The 22,139-nt window shown below is 41.2% G+C and overlaps 2 protein-coding genes across 5 annotated transcripts in view; both read left to right on the forward strand.

Annotated features, from left to right (window-relative positions):
- Positions 1-832: 832 nt before the first annotated feature.
- On the forward strand, positions 833-5,353 carry PET117 (PET117 cytochrome c oxidase chaperone). The gene is made up of 2 exons (XM_081033245.1): positions 833-1,051; positions 4,433-5,353. The coding sequence occupies exons 1-2, from the start codon at positions 956-958 to the stop codon at positions 4,580-4,582; spliced, it is 246 nt and encodes an 81-aa protein (XP_080889371.1). The 5' UTR covers positions 833-955; the 3' UTR covers positions 4,583-5,353.
- KAT14 (lysine acetyltransferase 14) overlaps positions 4,450-22,139 on the forward strand; it is a 33,941-nt gene continuing 16,251 nt past the window's right edge. The window contains exons 1-6 of one of the 4 annotated variants that reach the window (XM_081033241.1): positions 4,450-5,162; positions 7,059-7,177; positions 11,137-11,258; positions 16,472-16,653; positions 18,101-18,520; positions 18,642-19,210. In XM_081033241.1, coding sequence (XP_080889367.1) covers positions 4,904-5,162; positions 7,059-7,177; positions 11,137-11,258; positions 16,472-16,653; positions 18,101-18,520; positions 18,642-19,210 — 1,671 coding nt within the window. In that variant the 5' untranslated portion in view covers positions 4,450-4,903. The remainder of the gene's footprint in view (positions 5,163-7,058; positions 7,178-11,136; positions 11,259-16,471; positions 16,654-18,100; positions 18,521-18,641; positions 19,211-22,139) is intronic. The other 3 variants (XM_081033242.1, XR_013992256.1, XR_013992257.1) reach the window with 3 other exon arrangements.

A 22,139-nucleotide genomic window follows, 5' to 3' on the forward strand; every position in this document is an offset into this window, starting at 1 on the left:
GCCTGGAATAGCACAGCACTAACAGAGATGAATGTCGAAGAAGCCCTTGGGAGAGGCTAACCAAAGCTGAGCCCAAATCAATCATCTTCCAGAGCTGTTTCCACAGGAAGAAGTCTGTTCTCTGAATTCCAGTGGAAAAGAATAACTTGATAATACCTCTTCATTAAAAAGCCAAACGTCTTTCTGTGCCTTGGACAGTACCTTCCGCTATTCTCGAATCACTCCTTCATCCTACCATTTGTGTTCCTAGTGATGTGGGTGTAAAAGTGACCTCTTAAGGATCGATTACACGGGCAACAAGGGAATAAGTTCTCTTCATATCAGGAGGCAGGGAGGTGTGGCTGCCCAGTTAGAATGGTCTTAGGTATAAGGCTTTTTGATTTTAAGAAAAATCAGACATTGAGCAGCACCCCCACAGCGTCAAGGTAAAAGGTGACCGCGTCTACATTTAACTAGCAAAACTCCACCTCCTGGTGGCACCTCTTCCGTCAAAAGTACAATGGGGGCTGTGTTTGGTGAAGCTGGTATTGAGCAAAGCAGCTGAGTCAGCAAGGTACTCCAGTAGGAATCCCTCTACACCAGCACTCCCACCCCAGGACGCCCCCAGTCGCTGGGGGAGGGGGATCAAATGAGGTGGCTCAAGCATCCTTCCCCCCCACACACACCTCCGCAAGGTGCAGTGGCCACTTGTGGGCCAGGGCTCTTTAGAATTTGAATTGCGAGGATTTTAACCCCGCCGCCCCCAGGGTAGGGAGTGGGACCCTCCACTCTTGGGCATCACTCGGTGCTCGGCTCTCGATTGCTCGGGCCTGGCAGCAGCCGGCGTCACTCGCGGACACTGAGGCTCTGCGCTCGAGCTGTCGGGCCTGGCGTGCCCGGGGAGCGGCGCGCGTTAAGCTGTTGCCCTGGGGCCTCGCGCTAGTAGGAGGGGCTGACCGCGGTGGCCCGCGCGGGGATGTCGAGGACCTCGAAGGTAGTGCTGGGCCTCTCGGTGGTGCTGACGGTGGCCACCGTGGCCGGCGTGCATCTGAAGCAGCGGCAGGATCAGCAGGTCGGTGTCACGTGACCATCTCTTCCGGGGGGCCCGGCGGCGGCGGCGGCCTTGGCCTCCCCGGTGTCCACATGGTTCCCGTCTCCCGGTCTTCTGTCCTCGCAGTGGCGGCGCGGCCGGGCGCCTCCCCGCTTTAGCTATTGCAGCCGGGCGGCCGCCGGCTCGGCCCTGGGTTCTGCAGCGCCAGCGGCCGCGTGCGCCCTCGAGACCCAGGCCGGTCCGCGCTGAAGGTGCCGGGCTTCCGCGCACGCGCGCGGGGGGTGGTCGCGGGTCCCGTGTTCAAGTCGCCGACAGCGGGCCGTGCGAGAACCTTTCCGTATCGCACTGGGGCCGCCGGGAAGGCGCCGAGGGAACCGGCTTCCGTGGGGTGCGTTCAGCCAGTTTCCGGCCTCCCTTCACTCCCCAGGCCCAAGGCTCGGCCCTGCTTTGTTTACGTGCTAGTAAGGTTTTATCCCTGGTGAAGCGGGCATCCTCGCACCCGCCTTCGTGCCTCTGGCAAAGGTAATTTGCTGAGATGCTTGTTGTTTTCTTTTCTTTTCTTTTTTTTTTTTTTTTGAGGAGCAATTTGCTATGGAAACTATATTCTGGGAACGACCCCGATACTAGCCTGCAACTTTTCTTTTTTTTGGTACTTTTGTTTCTGGAAATATCCGTGACTTACTGATCAGTGGCCTGACCGTCCATTCTGTGGCTTTCAGGTCATATTTTCTTACTCAGGTTGGCAAACGTTTCATGACTGATGACTGTGTGCCAGGCACCACACATACTGGGCACTTCGGGGACACAGAGATAAGGAAGCACAGCCGCTCCCGAGACTAAGTGATTCAGAACAGTGCTGGATGCCGAGTGTGAGAACGGGAACCAGGTCGTCGGGGAGCGCAGAGGATACCTCGGCGCCGCTGTTGGTTGAGCCTAGCGTGCCAAGGGTGAAGGAACGGGGTGAACTACTGAACTGGGTGAATCAACGTCAGACTCTTCTCCTGCAGTGGACTCTGCTGTATCCTCAAGGCACAGAGATGAAGAGATGACTGGTCTTTGACCTCGGTATTCACAGTGCGCGGAAGTCAGAGGACAGGAAGCCTGTGATGGTACAGGAACGTTAGGGAGGAAGGCACACGATGGCTAGTAATGGAAGGGCATGGAAGAGATTGGGGATTCAAGTGTGGGTTCTAACTGGTCAGCTTTTGGAATAGAGGCAGGAGTCTTCCTCTTCTGAGAAGGAAAAGATAGTGAGCCTAAGACAATTTGAGATGGAGCAGAGGATGTTACGTGTCAGATGCGGCGCGGAGGTCCGTGAACGGGGATTTTCAGAGTGTCCGGTATGGCTGGGTTAGAGTTTGGCTCTGAACCCTAGCTACACATCTGACGTTCCTGGGAAGTTTTTACGATGCAGCTGAGGCTGGGCCCTACTGCAGACCTTTTAGATCAGAATCTCTTGGGGATGGGAATCCATCTTAGGTGTTCCAAAAGCAATCCAGGGAATTCCAACATTCAGCCAGGGTGGAGAACCACAGTTAGAGAGTGAAAGAACCGGAAGATTTAGATATCTGGCAGTTAGAGACGAAGAACAGATTGATTAGAATAACCTGCGTTTATCTTATATGCAGTCATTTATTTTGGGCTTAATTTCTGGCAGTGGGAAAGAGTTGGTTAAATGATTGACACGGTGGATGTGTCAGAAGGTTCAAGGAAGCAAGAAATAAAATAATAACTATTGTTATTGTTTCTTGACTGTTGACCACATACCAGGCACTGTACTAAGCACTTCAAGAACATCATCTTTAATCCTCATAGGAGCTCAGCAAAACAAGTAGTACTTACACGAGGAGTCAGAGTTAGAATTGGAATAGTGAAGAGGACTTACTGGTTAGTAAGGTTAGTAATGGAAGTCACAAGAAGGATGTGGGAACGACCACCTCCATTTCTGTCTGGAGATCTTGCCAAGGATGTAGGTATCAAGAAAGTTGGCTGTCAGTTGAGTTATCGGTCCCAGGACTTACATTTCTCTACTCCCCTGTAATAGAGAATGAAGCTCTAGGCCTGGAGGAGGTCTAGCAAGCAGGCACTTGGTTACTTTTAGATAGACATAATAATTAAAAAAAACACATCCAGGCCCTGGGCCCTAGCTCCATTAATTCTAGCACACAAGGCTACTGTGAAAGCTTATTAGAGCGTTTTGTGACCTGTACACTATAAAATGTTACTTATTAGTAATGACTGGATTGATGCTTTAAAGTCTCATTTTAGGTGTCAGGTCCATGTTTTGGAGTTTTTTACCTGTCTTTAGTGCTTATCAAAGTTACTACCATTGATGGGCCTTTAGTTTTTCCTCTGGTAGTAGCATTCTTTTTTTTTCCCCCTTCCCTTTATGTGATTGATTAGTAATTCTGTATAATTTTTACTTTTTATATATGAGAAGAAGCTGGGTTCTTTACTTTCTTGCATGCACCTTACAGCTTGTTCACATTTTTTTTTTAAAAAAATAGATTTTATTGGGGAAGGGAAACAGGACTTTTTGGGGGAACAGTGTGTATTTCCAGGCCTTTTTTCCAAGTCAAGGTGTTGTCCTTTCAATCTTAGTTGTGGAGAGTGCCGTTCAGCTTCAAGTTGTTGTCCTTTCAGTCTTAGTTGTGGAGGGCGCAGCTCAGCTCCAGGTCCACTTGCTATTGCTAGTTGCAGGGGGCACAGCCCACCATCCCTTGCCAGAGTCAAACTAGCAACCTTGTGGTTGAGAGGACGCACTCCAACCAACTGAGCCAACCGGGAGCTCAGCGGCAGCTCAGCTCAAGGTGCCGTGTTCAATCTTAGTCCCTTGCGGGACTCGAGGAGTTGAACCGGCAACCTTGTGGTTGAGAGCCCACTGGCCCATGTGGGAATCGAACCGGCAGCCTTCGGAGTTAGGAGCATGGAGCTCTAACCGCCTGAGCCACTGGGCCGGCCCCAGCTTGTTCAAATCTTAGTAATCTTTTTTTCCTTTGATGTTTATTCAGCTTGGATAATTGCTAACAGGAAAGTAGCTCACAGACTTACTGAAGTAACTCCTTAAACTTTTAAAGAATCATACCAAACTCCTTGTAAAATTCAACATAGTGGTAGTTTTTTCTTTTTTAGTTGTTATTTCCAATCAAGTTTTCTATACTAAATGTTTATGAATTTCTTAAAATATGGTAAGTAGTCATTTAAATGATGACACTACCAAATTAATTTGATGGTTTTTTTATTACATTTTCCATTTGTACGGAAAGTTAAAATAGTAATTGGGTATTTAGAATCTGAAAGTTTTAAGTGTATTTTGGTAACACTGTTATTTGGATTTGAATGGCACAAGGATGGGAACCACCTGTTCAGGGTGTTACTGAAATCTGTTTCTTACCCTTTTAGAGGCTTCGTGACGGAGTGATCAGAGACATTGAGAGGCAAAATCGGAAAAAAGAAAACATTCGTCTTTTGGGAGAACAGATTATTTTGACTGAACAACTTGAAGCAGAAAGAGAGAAGATGTTATTGGCAGAGGATCTCAAAAAACATTGACTTGAAGTGAAATGTGGAATATTGATGGGACAGATAATGTTGAGTGTATATGCGTGTGAATATGTTGATGGAGAATAGCTTAGTGAGATCTTCAACCTGTTTTTGTCACTGTCCTTTTAAACTCAATCAAGTCAAAGGACAATGGGCCATATATTCTAAATTATTACTTTAAAAGTTCTTTACATCTAGATAGAGAAATGGGCTGACACTTCTGAAGAGTCTCTTTCTGTTTGTGTAATCCTGATAGAAGCTGCTTTAAGCTTGGTGTCCAGAGTTTAGGATTGTTACGAAAAGCACTTCTGCCCCTGTGAGAAGGAAGGGATGGATAGTAACATCCACTTGGGTAGTTTGATAAGTCGCCACGATGATGAAGCCACCAGAACATCTACCTCAGAAGGACTGGAGGAGGGTGAAGTGGAGGGGGAAACTCTGCTGCTTGTTGAATCCGAGGACCAGGCATCAGTGGACCTATCTCATGATCAGAGTGGGGATTCCCTTAACAGTGATGAGGGAGATGTATCCTGGATGGAGGAGCAGCTGTCCTACTTCTGTGACAAGTGCCAAAAGTGGATACCTGCTAGTAAGGAGCTTCTCGATTCCTTTCATTTGTCAAGTCCCATGTGGTTTTTTCCCTAACTGAAAGACACATGAATGTAAACTAGACCTAAATAAAAAAGATAATTAGTATATTTATTTTTAGTTTAGTTGATTAACTACAAATTTATATAAAACAGACACATTTGTACCAATAAAAATTACTATCAACCTCTATCACATTGTTAAATTTGAGCATTCTTGATGGCAACCCAATAAAAATTAGAAAATTGGAAGTCCTGTGTTACTTAAAAGAATTATCCAGAGTTTCATAACAAGGTCATGTTAAGAATTTGGGGCCACATTTCTAGGCCCAGTGTAGAATTAAAGTTCCTGTTCATAAAAAATTACGCTTAATATTTAACTACATGGAAAAGTGCTATTGTATGCTGAAGTAAGGTCAGAATTAGCAGATTAGAAGTGTTTCGTGCTCTTCTAGAACCATTTTTGTTTTCTACTTGTTGGTGTCTTTGATCTGCTGGCAAGAGATAATATACACACATGCTTCCCTGATACTTCAGTCTTTCAACTCAGTCTTTTCAATTGCTAGCTTCCTGGTTCTCAAGGAAGGGTATGCTTTGTCAGTCATCATGAGTCTTACCAAAACAGGATTTTTCCATTAGACAGATACCAGTAGAGACGTATATATTAGAGGCTTTCTTTGTGTAATAAAATTTCTAACTAGGTCAGAGAAATATTTACATGTATATAATTGTGAAGTGGGTCATTTCTGGCATGTGGAAATGTTTTTGTTAAGATTCAACTAGTCACATTAATAGTTACTACTAATAGATAACTTTTTCACTGAAAACAAACCTAGAATTTATTACATATTAGGTGGTTTTTGCTTTTGAGTTACCTCTTTCTGCTTATTAATTCAGGGTTCTGCCTAAAAATCTCAGTGGCTTTCCCTTTGTCCTTACAGGCTATATATTAAACTGACCTTTATGGTTGGAAACCTGCTAACTTTAGCCTCTGTTAAATAGAACTTTGCAGTTAGGGTGAGCTCTTAATTCACAGACAAGCCTTTTTATCCCTAGGACTTATCACATGTTAATTTCCTCTCTGGAATATGCATCTCTATAGCCTCCGCGTGGCTCCCACCCCCACTGCACCCCAACCCATATACACAAATGCCTCTCTCTCCCCCTGGCCAATTCTAGGCATCCTGTAGAACCCACTTTTTCTAGCTCTCCTATCTTCCTAATATGGGTTGGGCACCCCTTTTATGTGCCTTAAAATTGCCCTTGCTACACATCATGTTTCACTGCAATAGTTTATGCCTTCCAGAACATCAGGGTCACCTGGGGAACTTTAAAAAATGTAGAAACCCAGGCCCCACCTCAGCTTGATTCATTTCATGTGGTGTAGGCTGAGGCATATTAAAAACAGAAAACAACTCCCTGGGTGATTCCGGTGCGCAGTGAGGATGGAGAGCCACTGTGCCGTTGTGATTACATGTGTCCTCGTCTCCCTTACAGCATTTGTAAACTACCCAGAGCAGGCAATATGGCTGTTCTGGGTGTTGTATGCCCAGTTTCTAGCCCAGTGCCTGACAGTGGGAGCTCAGATACTTTTTGAAAGGATATGTGAAGAGACCTATAGGAGTCAAGAATGTTAACAGCTGGAAAATTCAGTGGGAGCAATAATACATGCTTTTCCCAGTATCTTTCTCCTAAAAGTTAGGGAACCACTGATCTTAGTGGTCATACACTAGATGTTGGAAGAATAAACATCTTTCTTTGCTCCCTTCCCCGCCCACTTCCTGCTACGGGCTGGCTAAAAACAGGAAAAACAGCATGGGAAACTTGGAAAATTTGTAAACCTTTGGGTTACCAGTACTCTAGATAAACTTATAATATGCCTTTTTTTTCCCTCCTAGGTCAGCTGAGGGAACAGCTCAGTTACCTTAAGGGTGATAATTTTTTTAGGTTTACTTGTTCCGATTGCTCAGAAGATGGTAAGGAGCAGTGTGAAAGGCTGAAGCTAACGTGGCAACAAGTGAGTAAAAAGCTCTTCTGTAGAATTCATAAGGTTGGTCACCCAAGGAATTTATTGGAATATCTAGAGAAAGAGGAACTTAAATTATGAGCTTTTGAGTTGTCGTGAGGGTCACTTTTTATTTCCCAATGAAAATTATATACAGAATATGTACTGAAAGGAGTTCTTGGTACTTGCTGCTAACTTACTGAATTGGGTTTGAGATTCTTGAAAACTTCACACACACAATTTCATTTACATATAATAATGCCAAACTCAGATTTTAATTGAGAATGAGATTTACATTTTTCTGGCAGCTATTTTTGGAATAATAAAACTTTTTAAAAATGTGAAGATGGCCACATTAGAAATAGATTTGGAAGACATAATGTGGCTGATTGCAGAACCAACATAATCGAGCTTTTCTTCATTTGAACTCACATATTTGAATATTTTTTGTTTGATGAATACTTATGTCTGCTTTTAACCATCTTCAATACTAACACCTTAATCCAACCATATAGCCTGAACAATAGCTTTTTACACTCTTTGGTTGTATTTTATTGAGTTTGTTTTCATATTGTCTATAGTAGGCACAATGTATATAGTCTTTAAGTTCTAAAAAGGAATGAGTTATACATACCCAATTTTATGTTTATTCATTCAGCAAATATTGAGTGTCTATGATGAACCACACACTGTTTTAGGCTCAGAGACTACTGTGATAAACGAGACAGCTAAGACCCCTGCCCCAACCAGCTGATGTTCTGGACATTTATTTTAGATAATAAGCAGACATATAAATAATTACCCATAGCACTTTTTTGCTGTGAAGGCAATAAGCAGGATAATAAGAGATTGTAGATTATACCATGTAAACCACTTAAAGTGTTCCTGTAAGTTATAGTTGCTTTAGCAGCCTTAGATTTATTTTAATTATCAATCCTTTATTAGGACATCTAATGAAATCTGTCGGTGGTTAATGGAGGGAGCCTTTTTGACTTGTCTGAAAAAATAAAAGTAGAAAATAAAGGGAAGTTTGTATTGAGGATATAGTCTTATGAATATTGTAATTGCGGTATTTTTCTCAAAGTGTACATGGGGGCTGCATGTAGACAAGGTCAGATTAATATTAATAGATTATCCTGATGTGTGCAAACTTAAGCAGATTCGCGTTTGGCCTACAAGTAGCTTCTCAAAAGTTATAAAACAGAAGAGGAACAAATATATATAATTGGTTATTTTCAAGAATATGAGTTTTCTGTGGAGGTTCTTTTTAAAAGAAAAACTGGCTTTTGATTGTATTGCTCAGAATATATAATATTGGTTCAAGTTGCACATTTAATTAGACTAACATCACTTGAAAATTATTTTTTATTTTTTTTTTAAAGTATCTTTTAAAAAAGAAAGCTTTTTTGTTTTTTTAATTGGGGAATACTGGGGAACAGTGTGTTTCTCCAGGACCCATCAGCTCCAAGTCAAGTCGTCCTTCAGTCTAGTCGTGGAGGGCGCAGCTCAGCTCCAAGTTCAGTCGCCATTTTCAATCTTAGTTGCAGGCTGCGCAGCCCACCATCCCATGCAGGAATTGAAGCAACAGCCTTGTTAAGAGCCTGCACTCTAGCCAAATAAGCCATCTGGCCAACCCACTGGGAGCTCGTTGTCTTCAATCTAGTTGTGGAGGGCGCAGCTCACTGGCCCATGTGGGAATTGAACCGGCAACCTTGTTGTTAAGACCTGGCGTTCTAACCCACTGACCCATCCAGCTGCCCCTGAAAGTTATTGTTTACTTCCAAAAGACACATTGGTGGTGGCTAATACTGGTATGTTGAAGTGATAACTTAGATCAGACATATCTGGTTCTTGGCAAACTACTGACCACTGTTTCTAGTTCCATCTTAAAAAACCCAGTCTCTCATGGAAGAGCTGAAAGAGAATTGGTTGGTCTTGAACAACAGTTTGAAATGCAAGAGAAACTTTTATCATGTGTTTTGGAAGGATAGTGTAGATTTTGCATTCTTGTCCTGGCAATCATTCTTAGTTTGCAGGTAAAGAAAGATACCATGATAACTCTTCAGTAGATACTTGTGAAGTGCCTATTGTCGCTGTGCCAGCCCTGAGGTAGGCCCTGGGGATACACTGGTTCACAAGGCTGGCCTGTTACTGATGAGCTTGGTCTGATAGTGTGAGAGCTAAACTGGGATTCCAGCTAAACTGGAAAACTAAACTGGGATTCATTCTTTTAGATTACGAATTCTAGGAGAGGATTTTTGTATTGAGTTTGTAATTTCCGCAGTAAGTATTGTGATAATAGGTAAAGTTATGCTCAAGTAAATATGTGAATTTTAACTTTTAAAGTCATGCAATGTTTCAAACATAAAAAAAAAGTATCAGAAATAAATTAACAGACACTTATATAACTGCCACTGAGATTAACTGAATACATGTTTCTGAGGTACTCTAGGAGTCTGAGAGTGGGCAGAAGTTCATTTTTTCCTTAAAGTATTTCTTGAACAATAACTTTTTAAAATTGTGATAATATATACACAGCATAATAGTTTACCATTTTAACCATTTTTAAACATAAAATTCAGTGACATGAAATATATTCACATTGTTTGGCAACCATCGCCACCATTCATTTCCAGTACTTTCTTACTTTCCCAAACTGAAACTACATACCCATTAAACAATAACTCCCCCATGAACAATAACTTTAAAGGAAGACACTTGTTGACTGATGTAGACCTAATGCAAAAATAAGTGGAAGAATTTGAAAAATCTATTCATGGGTTAATTATTAGACGGTTAGCAAGTTTTACAAGTTTTAGGATGGGGGAAATTGAAACTTAATTAGTGGAAGCATCAGAATTACCTGAGTCATAGGTCTTCCCATGGGACCATTGACCATCGAGCTGTGGGCTCAAATGTCAGGGGCATGAATTGCTCTTTACTAGATTTCTTACGGCTTCAAGATACTCCTTATGGAAATAATTGTTTAAGGATTCTTTTCTTAGGTTCTCTGTTACCCTTTCAATTTCAATGACCCAAAATTAATCATTATTTTTATTAGGTTGAAAACATGGTTTTGAATAGCTTGTATTACATAAAATTACATAATTACAAAATTACATATAGATACAAAGAAAAATGTGTGAAAGGACACTGAAAATGTTAAAAGTGATTATTTCTTAATGGTGGATTAAAGTGATTTTTACAACCTTCTTTGCTCTTTTCTCTATTATTGAAGTCTTCTACAATGAGCATGTGTTATTTATATTTCTGGAAAATACTTCCCCATTCGGGGCCATGATTCTGTTACCTATAAAATAACTAGGTTGGACTAGATGAGGAATTTTCACATGGAGCTCTGGGGAGTGTGTTGGAGCCATCTGAGAATGAGCTGAGCAGCCCCGCCTGCTGCTTTCATTTAAAGAATGGTTTCCACAGCAAAAATGTTTAAATACCGAGTAGGTGATATCTCACATAATTTTCATTTCTGCAATTCTGAGAGTCATTTATTTCTGCCCTCTAAAGAGCTTAGAAAAATATATATACAGGGGTGATTTTCAAAATATTTAATAAAGGTTAGCACTGTCAGTCAGAAGATGCTGGCTGGAGTAGGCACCTGGAGGCCTCCTGATGGGCAATATTTAACACTGTATTTAATGCTGCATTGCATGGGATGGATGGGAGTAGTTTACTTAGGACAGTGGTTATTATAATCAGTTCAGCCACACATCAGCCCTGCACATGTAACATGTAAAAAACAACTGCATATAATTAATTGCACTAGTGATATTTTTGGAGAGCAAAAAGGGAAGTAAAATTCTATTCTGAGAATATTCCAAGATACTATCCTTCCTTTTTCCCCTCCATTCCTCTGCTTTATACCCAGAACGTAAAACAACAAATGTTTCCCCTTAAAGATCAGCGCTCTTAATCATGCCTTTCTCCCAGCCCTTGTTTCGTTTGTGTTTCAGGTTGTCATGTTGGCAATGTACAACTTGTCTCTGGAAGGAAGTGGACGTCAAGGTTATTTCAGGTGGAAAGAGGATATCTGCGCTTTTATTGAGAAACATTGGACTTTTTTACTAGGGAATAGGTAAACGTGATTTTTACAAATCTTATACTTGAACAAAGATGTAAAGAACAAAGTATATAAGATTTGAGATAGCCTAATGCAGCCCTCTAGGGAATTAGACCATGCATTTACTTGTGGCAAGTACAGAGAATTTTGTAATCCAGAAAATGTTACCTGTTTTAAGTTTAAAAACTTGTTTATGAAAAATCAGAGTGGAAATGTATATTATTAAAGGTGTAAGTTTCTATACTTCACTCATCTTCCAGAGAAAGTTGTTAGCTTCTACTGAGCACAAAGGGTTTTGTAGAATGTTAAAAGATAGTTTGATTAAATGATGCTGTTTAGTAAGTGGATGAGTAACTATTTAATTTGAGGAGATAGTATTATTATGTCCTTTTAAAATCAGTGCCTTATAGGAGATCAGAAGAAAAATAATGGCAGTTATCTGTTGCATTTATTTAAATTGCTTTTCATTAATAGAATCTTATATTATTCGTGTTTGTTTTTATTAACTGGAAGGGAGAAACTGTTTTATACTTTTGGGTATTATAGTGCTTAGCAAAATATAGGTACATTGATATACATGGCTTATTCATTCATTCCTCTTTTCATGATAATGCTTTGATTTTGCTGCTGAGTGCACTCCTCCTTGGTGGCTGCTTTGGTTCATCAGACTTAGGGATGCCAGCACACAGACATTGAGACCATATGTTTTAATTAAAGGCCCATGTAGATCTAATAAGATCTTTATTGCTATTTAGGGATTACTCAGTTTGCAACTGCATTGGTGAATTCTATTTGAGATTCTAATTGTTAATTGCCATCTAAAGTCCTCCGTGAGATTCATAAATCTTGCATATTGGGTCAGTGTAGACAAAAAGTCACAGCTCTGCTAATGTTGCTGAGAAATCAGGAAGGGCATTTGAAAGGAGGGGCAACCTTCTGAAGACTTGCTGTGAGGAAAAAATAGAATAGATTCAGTACATTTTTACAAAAGGAGTTATTTTTGTTTTTGAGTGTTTTGGTGGTAACTAAGAAAAGAATTGACAGAATAACTGGTTCCTTTTCTTAAAGAAAGGAAATCTGTTGTTTTAGTTTAATGATTTAGCACTTTGTGGAACTTAATATGCCCCATTTATAAGGGACAAGAAAGGGAAAAAAACTGATAAAATTAGATCTTGGAATGTTTTCAGGATCTCCCAGTGCTGTTCTGTGTAATGGATTATCTTCTGGGAGAGATTGGATTTAAATTGCCTGTTTTTGAGGATATTACCTATTTTAACAGAAGTTGTTCGTTTTCATTTCTTCATTTCTAGAGCCTGTTCTGAGAGGGATCAGCTAAAGCTTTTCTCTTTTTAATACTTCTACTGAAAGGCATTAATTACTCTCTAGCTGTTATGTATGTAGTTTAATCATTAAATTAGTGCTTTTGGCCATATTAGTGTATCACATGGATTATCATTTATTTAAATCAGGCACTTAAAAAAATACATTCACTTTAAAAAGAAACTTCACACCACTTTGGTGAGCAAAAAAACTCATATCATTTGCCATAAATAGAATGAAACTATAAAAATAAATGCACTAAAAATAAAACGCTATTAAGTTGTAGCTGGATCCCATTGCCTGTAGAAGCAACGTGAGGCCCTCTTTCTTGATCAAAAGGGCAGGTTACGTGTGTTAGTGAGAATTTCAAGCCACAAACTTTATCCTTCATCTAACCAGAAGGAATGAAGGAGAATTAAAAATTACTCTGTAATTCCTTGTCGTTCATTTTCCAGCCTAGTGCTAACCTTCACTTTGGGAACTCTGCTTTAAACATCAGCGATTGGCTCACCCGAAACGGCTCACCCGATGTGGTCACTGCACACTCAGATGTCTCTATGTGTGAATATAGACAGAGTCAGTCCTGCACCCTAGAGAAGCAGACTGCGAGAGCATTTACAGTCACACTTTTGTCATAGCTACTAAAGATTTTAATTCTGCTACCCATAGAACATACTTTAAATTCTTAACAATAATAACCATTTCTCATTTGCCATAGAAGCTAAGAGAATAGTATACTGTGTAATGAAGTTCTAAATTTGAATACAGTTTTTTTCAGATAGTACAGGTTTTGCTTTATGCCTTTAATTTTTTTATTAAGGTTTAAATGCGTAAAGGATTAGTTAGGGCAAACCTAAGTAATGTTATGTACCTCCTGTAGAAACAAAAAGTATACAAAGCATTATTAATTACTACAGTTTAATTGCCATTGTATGTGTAATCATTCAGTTTGCTTTCAGAAGCCTAGCCTTGAATTCTTCCAGAAGGGATAACTTTGATTAGAGAAGAAAGCTTTATTCTTTTTTTCCCCCCTTCCTCCGTCCTTCCTCTTCCCTCCCCGCCCCCATCTCCGAGTCAAGCCACTGTTCTCAGTCTGGTTGTGGAGGACACTGACCCATGTTGATATTATGAGCGTTGTGCTCTACCCAGCTGAGCCAGTCGTCGCGGGCCACTGGCTGGCTGCTCATTGCAGCTATAGCAACTCGTGCCAGCTGCCGGCCGCTCTTGCTGGCTGCCCGCCATTCACGGCAGCACATGGTAGCTTACGCCAGCCACTCCCAGCAACCCAGTTCCAGGTGGAGCCATTGTTCTCAATCTTAGCTGTAGAGGGCACAGCTCACTGGCCCATGTGGGAATCGAACTGGCGACCTTCAGTGTTAGGAGCAAAGCGCTACAACCACCTGAGCCACCCAGCCACCTGAATGATCTGAGAACCCTTTATTACCATATTGGAATACTTTTTTATATTACCATATTTCATTGATTTTAATATGCACACTATTTCATATATTGACTTCTATGGCAGCTGGATATATCTTACCTGTGATGGTGTGTCAAAATTTGAAAGTATTCTCATACTTAAAATCATGTATATTAAAGTCAGTAGATCCTATATTTGATGAACTATGATACAGCACATTCATAATATTTAAAATTCCAAAAATTGTATAATGAGGATTCTGGGAAGATGGGAGAATAGGGAGCATCAGAAATCTGCCTCCCCACCTGGATAACAATTGCAGTTGCAGAATGTGCCTTATGTAAGTCCTTTGGATTTCTGGAGTCTGTTGAAGGCTTACAACTTCCAGGGGAAGGTTTGGACAGTAAGTTGCTATTAATTTCAATCAATTTCAACTCTTAGCACTTCAGCTTTTGCCCATCCCATTGCTAGCCTGGGGTCAGGTAGCAATGTGCATGTTCTCAGAGCAGCTTGCACATAGCTTATGGGAACCAGGGTGGACAAAAAAGACCCTGTCCTTCAAATGTTAAGATCTGTTCTGATTGCTGCTTCTCATCACAGAGGTGCATACAGAGAAGTGGGCAGCCATTTTTGTTGCACTTTCCCCATTGTTGCAGGCCTCTCTGGCTGAACCAACTTTAAGGGGATTTAATAGTCTGGCACCTTCCACTCCCCCCTTCATTTTTTTCTTTGTTCTCGTTTTTGGAGTCAGACAATGAAGACTGAAACGTTGAGAAGCAGCTACATATGTGGGGAAATTACAAAGCATGTGTGGGGAAATTACAAAGTCACCACATGCTCAGGGGAAGGTGCAGGCTCAAAAATGATCTGAGACCTTAAGTTTATACAACTCAGGCTGATCTGTGGCACAAGGAGACAGCTTTCAATGATCAAAAAACTATAACCAATAAACTCTAGAGAAGGAAGAGAATCTAATTTCCAGACTTACTACATTATTAAATTCAAATGTCCAATTTTCAACAAAAAAAAATTGAAAGTAGTACAAAGAAATAGCAAAGTATGGCCCATCCAAAGGAAAAAAAATTAACCAACAGAAATACCGTTACTGAAAAAGACCTAATAGTGGATCTACTAGACAAAGACTTTAAAACAACTGTCTTAAAGATACTGAAAGAACTAAAGGAAGATGTGGAGAAAGTCCAGAAAATGATGTATGAACAAAATAGAAATATTAATAAAGAGAAAACCTAAAAAGAAACAGAATAAATTCTGGAGCTGGAAACTACAATAACTGCAAAGAAGAATTCACTGGAGAGATTCAAAGGCAGATTTGAGCAGGCAGAAGAAAGATTCATTGAACTTAAGGCTAGAACAATGGGAATTATCGAATCTGAGGAACAGGAAAAAGATCAAAGAGAACAAAGCCTAGGGGACCTGTGGGACACCACTAGCTGCACTGACATACACCTTGAATGAGAAAGCAAGTGGAATGGCTTCCTCCTTTGGTCAAGAGGAGGGGGCTTGGAAAGGTTAGAAAAATTAAGAGTCGGTGAGAAGTACTCTTGGACCAAAATGTTGCTGGTGGAAGCTAATGTGTCATTTGTCCCATCTCAGATAGTGCCTATGCCTTTTGGTCGGGTGCTGGAGGGGTGATGGGGGGGAAGGGCAGGTTTCTAGTACATCTTTGTTCGTAAGAATGCTTTTTCTTTTGCCTCCCTAGAAATATTTTCCAACTGTTAGACCATCTTATTAAAGACGTTTTTTAGGATTTCTGGTAATTGACTTATGCTTTCAAGGTAGAAATGGGACAGTTGTCTTTAAAATAATTTTCAACAGGAAACTGAACAGTTGACATTTTACATATCATTTATAAATTTCGTTACATATACCCTTGTGTAGTTATTTTGAAATGATCACTTTTCTTTTTTGCCTGTTAGTTATTCCCCCAAGGTTCAACTCTGTTGGTGGAACGTATTATGTAGTTTTATTCCCACTCAACTAGGTGAAGGCCAATGGGCGCAGACTGAGAGATGCATCTGACACCTTGGGTGAAATGAACAATTTACCATGGCTAATGAGTCTCCTGTTTGCTTTCTTGAGAGCTATGTTTAATTCACATATAAAACCAACTCAAGTTAATTAAAATTAGCTCGTAGAACTCTGTAATCATGATGATTGTGATGAGAAATGTTTTATGAGCTTTGTTTGAATTATTTCATTTAATCTCCACAGCAACCTTGAGAGGTAAGTTCTATGATTCTGATTTTAAAGGTGAAGAGACTGAGGCAGCTAAAAAAGTGGTAGAGCCAGGATTTGAAGCCAGACAGACTTCAGAGCCTCCCTCTTGACTCTCATGCTCTGTTCCTTCAAAGATTGGAGGTTCCGTAGCATATCACAGGCTAGGAGTCCTAGAGTATACATAGAGTGTATTTTCTATATAATGATAGAATTGAAAAGCCAATAATTTTTAAATTTTTGGACTCTCCAGGAAAAAGACTTCGACCTGGTGGAGCACAGTAGCAGGTTGCCTCAGCGTGGGAAGTCCTATGTACTTCCGTTCAGGTGCTCAAGAATTCGGAGAACCAGGATGGTGGAAACTTGTTCACAACAAGCCCCCGACAATGAAACCTGAAGGAGAGAAGTTGTCTGTCTCTACTTTGAAAGCAAAAGGTACTGTTGTGAGAACAGTACAAGAGGTGCTAGTGTGACCGAGTCCGAGCATGTGTGAGTTTAGGAGACAATCCTGCTAACCAGGCATAGCTCCTCTGCCTCGAACAACTGCAATTTTATTACGACACTTTTTGTATGCCGTAAATAAACATTATGTAAAAAATATTTGATAATTTTCTAATCAGATCACCAGCTTTATAAATTTCCTTTGATAGCTGAAATGTTCTCTATTTTCAATCTGATTTTGTTTTTAAACTTTGTGTTATGGGACATTTTAAACATATGCAAATGTGAAGAGAGTAATATAATGAATCCCCACGTACCTTTCACCTCACTTCAGCACTTACCTGCTGGCAGTCTCATTTTATGTAGACCCCGGGTACTTTCCCCCAACCTCCATTCATCCCCACCCTTGGATTATTTAGAAGCAAATCCTAGGCATCAACATTGCACTCTTAAATGTTTCAGTATGTATCTGTAAGTGATAAGGACTCTTTCTTTTTTGTAGTCTAATTATAATGCCATTTTCACACTTAAAAAAAATGAATAACTCTTTAATGGTAACAACATATTGATCTGATTTTTTTAATCCAAAAAGTTTTTAATGAGCTTTTAAATTTTTTAAAATATTGAGGAAAAAATAAGATTGAAAATAAGAATAAAATAAGCATATAAAGTCTGGAAGCGGCTCCTCTGCACCCTCCCGTGCTTTCATTTTCACTCCCCAGAATAACCGCTGTTGTCTCTTGTGAATGCATTTAGAAATTGTCTCTGCACATTTAAGCATTTTCTTACTTTTTAAAAACACTGTAAATGGACTCATACTATAATACTTGTTCTCCACCCCCCACCACCACCGCTTACCCATATACCTTGAATATCTTTCCATAGCAGTACACGTAGGTCTACCCTATTTTCTTCTGTTTCATTGCATTCCATCGAATGGCTATATGATAATTTATTAAGCCCCTGTTGATGGGCATTTTGTTTTTTTCTACCTTTTGTTATTATTTAAACAATATTATAATGATACAGGTGTGTATATTTGCAGTTTTTTTTAAGATAAATTCCTGGAAACAGGTTGCTGTATCATAAGGCATATTTATTCAAAACTTTAATCAGTGTTGCCAAATTAACCTCCAGAAAGTTGTAATAAAATTTATGTCCTACTAAAAAGGCATCAAGCTGTCCATTTCTCCATATGCTTGCTGAGCATTATCAAACTTTTAATGTTTACTGATTCCAGTAGATGAAAGATAGTATCTAATTATTTAAATTTGTATTGTAATTTCTTATTTCTTGTTAAGGGTTATCTAAGTCCTAGTTTAGGGCATTCATTGAACATTTCTCTATTTTGAACGTGGTAGTAGATTCACAATAATAAATTAGCAAAACACACGAAAGTTGAATGGTTGTTTAAAAATTTAGATATTTATTTCTTTTCTAGCAGCTTCAAAACCAACGTTAGACCCCATCATTACTGTTGAGGGACTTAGAAAACGGGCAAGTCGCAATCCTGTGGAATCTGCCATGGAATTAAAAGAGAAAAGGTCTCGTACTCAGGAAGCAAAAGACATTAGAAGAGCCCAGAAGGAAGCAGCTGGCTTTCTTGACAGGAGCACTTCTTCGACCCCTGTAAAATTTATAAGCCGAGGCCGCAGGCCTGACGTGATTCTAGAAAAAGGAGAAGTGATTGACTTTTCATCCTTGAGCTCTTCTGATCGTACTCCCTTGACCAGCCCATCTCCTTCTCCATCTCTGGATTTCTCTGCCCCCGGGACCCCCGCCTCTCACTCAGCCACCCCCAGCTTGCTTTCAGAAGCAGACCTGATTCCAGATGTGATGCCGCCACAAGCCTTGTTTCACGGTAAGACTTACCTTTCTTGGGTCTTTTATTTTATGTATGGCACATGATATACAAGTGTATGTTTTCACTTTATGGGTGGTGTGCTCTGCATTTCTTCTTTCCTGATTTGTTCTCTGCACAGATGATGATGAGATGGAAGGCGATGGAGTCATAGACCCAGGGATGGAGTACGTCCCGCCCCCTGCTGGGTCAGCAGCTTCTGGGACAGTGGTCGGGGGCAGAAAGAAGGTCCGAGCACCTGAACAGATAAAGCAGGAGGTGGAGAGTGAGGAGGAAAAACCTGACAGGATGGACATTGACAGCGAAGACACAGATTCTAACACATCTGTGCAAACAAGGGCTCGAGAAAAGAGGAAGCCACAGCTGGAGAAGGACAAGAAACCTAAAGGGGCTCAGTATACTCCTGTGAGCATCTATGAGGAGAAGCTGCTCCTGAAGAGGCTAGAAGCTTGTCCCAGTGCTGTTGCCATGACACCAGAAGCTCGGAGACTGAAGCGTAAACTGATTGTCAGACAAGCAAAGCGGGATAGGGGATTACCACTTTTTGACTTGGATCAAGTTGTTAATGCTGCTCTTCTGTTAGTTGATGGGATTTATGGAGCCAAAGAAGGAGGAGTTTCCCAGCTTCCCGTTGGCCAAGCCACGTACAGAACCACCTGTCAGGACTTCAGGATCCTTGACCGATACCAGGTGAGTTAGCGCACACGCTCACACTCTGGGGGTAGGAGTGGAAGTGGGGCAGGCAGCACCACAGAGAGGACATAGTTGTGCTATGACTTTTAAAATCATGATTAATTCTGGGAGATAGAAGAAAACCGCGAGAGAAAAATACCAAAATTGCTGGACTTTATTTTTTAAAATTGTTCAATGTGAATACCCCTTAATACATCTGGCTTTTTTCCCCTTTGGGCATTCAAGGCAGAACCTAGGCATTTTCATTGTGTCTCTTAGTCGCTGAGGGTAGCTGTACGTGGTTGATATCACAGCTTTGATTGACAGTTGTGTTGAGGACATAACGTACCAGACCCTGTGTTGAGCAGGATCTGAAGACCTGTAAACATCTGAGTGGTTAGGAGACAGCATGGAGAAAGAGCACCCAAGGGATCAGTGTGGTGTCAGAGTTGCTTGAGGTTATTCAGTGGAACCCAAGTCTAAGTGTGCTCCAGGAATGATGAGTTCCACTCGAAACTGCCAGAACACACCTTCACACAGCAGGAATGAGAGGTCTTGTTTCCCTGTATCTTTGCTAGCACTTGCTCTTAACCAGCCTTCAACTAGTTTAGCTGATGGCTATAAAGTGAAATCTTGTCTTTGATTACAGGTGAGGTTAAACGCTTTTCATGTTTCCTAGTTGTTTCTCTGTGAATTGCCTATTAGGATTCTTTGCACATTTATCTTGTTCTTCTTTGGAAACTGGTGGGCTCTTGTCCTGATTGCCATTGTTCTGGTATTATTCGGTCAGTGATGCACCACATCATTGTGCTCAGCCTTTGGTGTGGAGGCCCTTTCCATTGGAAATGCTCCTTGAGTTCTAGACAGTCTTCTTAATGTCCTATCTTCTATTTTTCTCTAGCCTGTCTTTTTAGAGCACTGCTATTATTTGGATATTGGACCTTCAAGACCAAGGGTTAGCAGACTTTTTCTGTAGGTGGTCAGATAGCAAATAGTTTCTTCTTTGCAGGCCACACAGTCTCAACTATAGGTTGCAACTATTCAATGCTGCTGTTGTAGTGTGAGAGTAGCACGGATAAGACATAATGAATGGACTTGGCTGTGCTCCAATAAAACTTTATTTACTAAAACAGGCTGGATTTGGCATATGGGCGATAGTTTGCTGATGACCCTTACTCTAGATGGATCCCATTAATTTTCTATTTTTTCCTATTTTCCATCTTTCCTTTCCTGGGAAATAGTAATCTCCCTGTCTGCATCCTAGGAGCCATGCATGAGGGGCCAGGAGCCGACCATTTAGCTGGTCAACTTCCACTGAGTTACCCTGCTTTCAGAACTGTACTTCCACTGTTGGCTGTGTCAGGTGCCCCTCTCTCCAGAACCTCTCTTTTGAGCCTCTCCAGGGAATCTAGTCTTCTAGCATAGAAGGAAAGATCATTTCTGGATGTGTGCAGTGGGGGCTTTAACCTCCTGATCAGTCAACCTTGGCAGGACCTGGCGCCTCCAGTTGCTGCGCCCTCCTGAGACTCTGCTGTGTGAATCACACTGCTCCTGACCTGTCTTCGCTGCTGCTTAGGTTTGGGCTCTCTGGTGTACGTCATTTGCCACTCGTTCAGACGCTTTTGCTGCTGCCATCTGTTCGCCTCTTCTTTGTCCTTGTCTTTTTAATCTCTCTATTTTATTTTTTGAATTATGAAATGTGTCATACTCATAGAAGAGTGCATAGAACATATGGGTAGAGTTTAGATATTAATAAAATAAATGCCTGTGCTTCTAGCTCCTAGGTTAAGACACAGCATTACAAACACCTGAGAAGTCCTTTGGTGCCCTGTCTGCTCCCCCCAGAGGGAGCCATTCTCTGACTTTTAGTGTTAATCATTCCTCTGCTTTGTTAATGTCCGTATTCCTCAACACAATATACTTTTAGTTTTTAAAAAAATGAAGTAGGAAGCACAAATCTAGCTGTGTAAGGAAATTGCCTCTTAGATGAAGGTTTCCAGGAGAAGCTAAGCTAAACAGTCTTTGTGGGTCATTGTTGTAGATTGAATTGTGTCCCCCAAAAGGATGTATTGAAGTCCTAACCCCTGGTACTCATGAATGTGACCTTATTTGGAAATAGGCCCCTTGCAGATATAATTAGTTAAGATGAGGTCATACTGGAATAGGGTGGGCCCTTAATGCAATATGGCCAACGTCCTTATAAGAACAGAAGAGACACAGAGACGGATACACAGGGAGAATGTCATGCGATAACTGAGGTAGAGCAATGCTTCTGCAAGCCAAGGAAGACCAACGATTGTCGGTATCACCAGAAGCCAAGAGAAAGGCCTGGCACAGATTCTCCCCCAGAGCATTCAGAGAGAACATGTCCCTGCGGACACCTTGGTTTCTGATGTCTAGCCTCCAGAACTGTGAGAGGGTATGTTTCTGTTGTTTCAAGTCACTCAGTTTGTGGAGTGTTGATACAGCAGCCCCAGGAAACTGATACAGTCATGTTCTGGCTGTAGCTTCCATGAGCCGCTCCTGGAGAAGTCAGTGGTCAAGGTCATTAGGAAGTCTTGGGAAACATAAGGCCCACCACTGTCTGAGCATCAGGGAGGGCTGCAGCGTATACCAGGGAATGTGGCAGAAGTCTGAACCGGAGGAGTGGAGTTCTCTGTATTTCTTGCCTCCAGTCTGACTTGCTTCCCTCCAGCTTGTCGGAGGTCACAGCAGTTATTTGTGGGGTGAGTCCTCAGCCTATCCAGGAAACGAACATGGAGGGAGTACATCCTCAGTGCATGGTGAAGCCAAGTGAGGCACAGATGAGATTCTGGGTCGCTACTTCTTAGAGTTAAAAGTCGGTCTGGTGGCGACAAGGACTTACGCTGATAGCCTCAGTCTGTCTATCCCTTGAGTCACACTTGTCACTCTACTGGCTTCCCTTTGTGTGTGATACTCAATGGTT

The sequence above is a fragment of the Rhinolophus hipposideros genome, assembly GCF_964194185.1.
Source record: "Rhinolophus hipposideros genome assembly, chromosome: 22".
NCBI classification, from domain to species: domain Eukaryota; kingdom Metazoa; phylum Chordata; class Mammalia; order Chiroptera; family Rhinolophidae; genus Rhinolophus; species Rhinolophus hipposideros.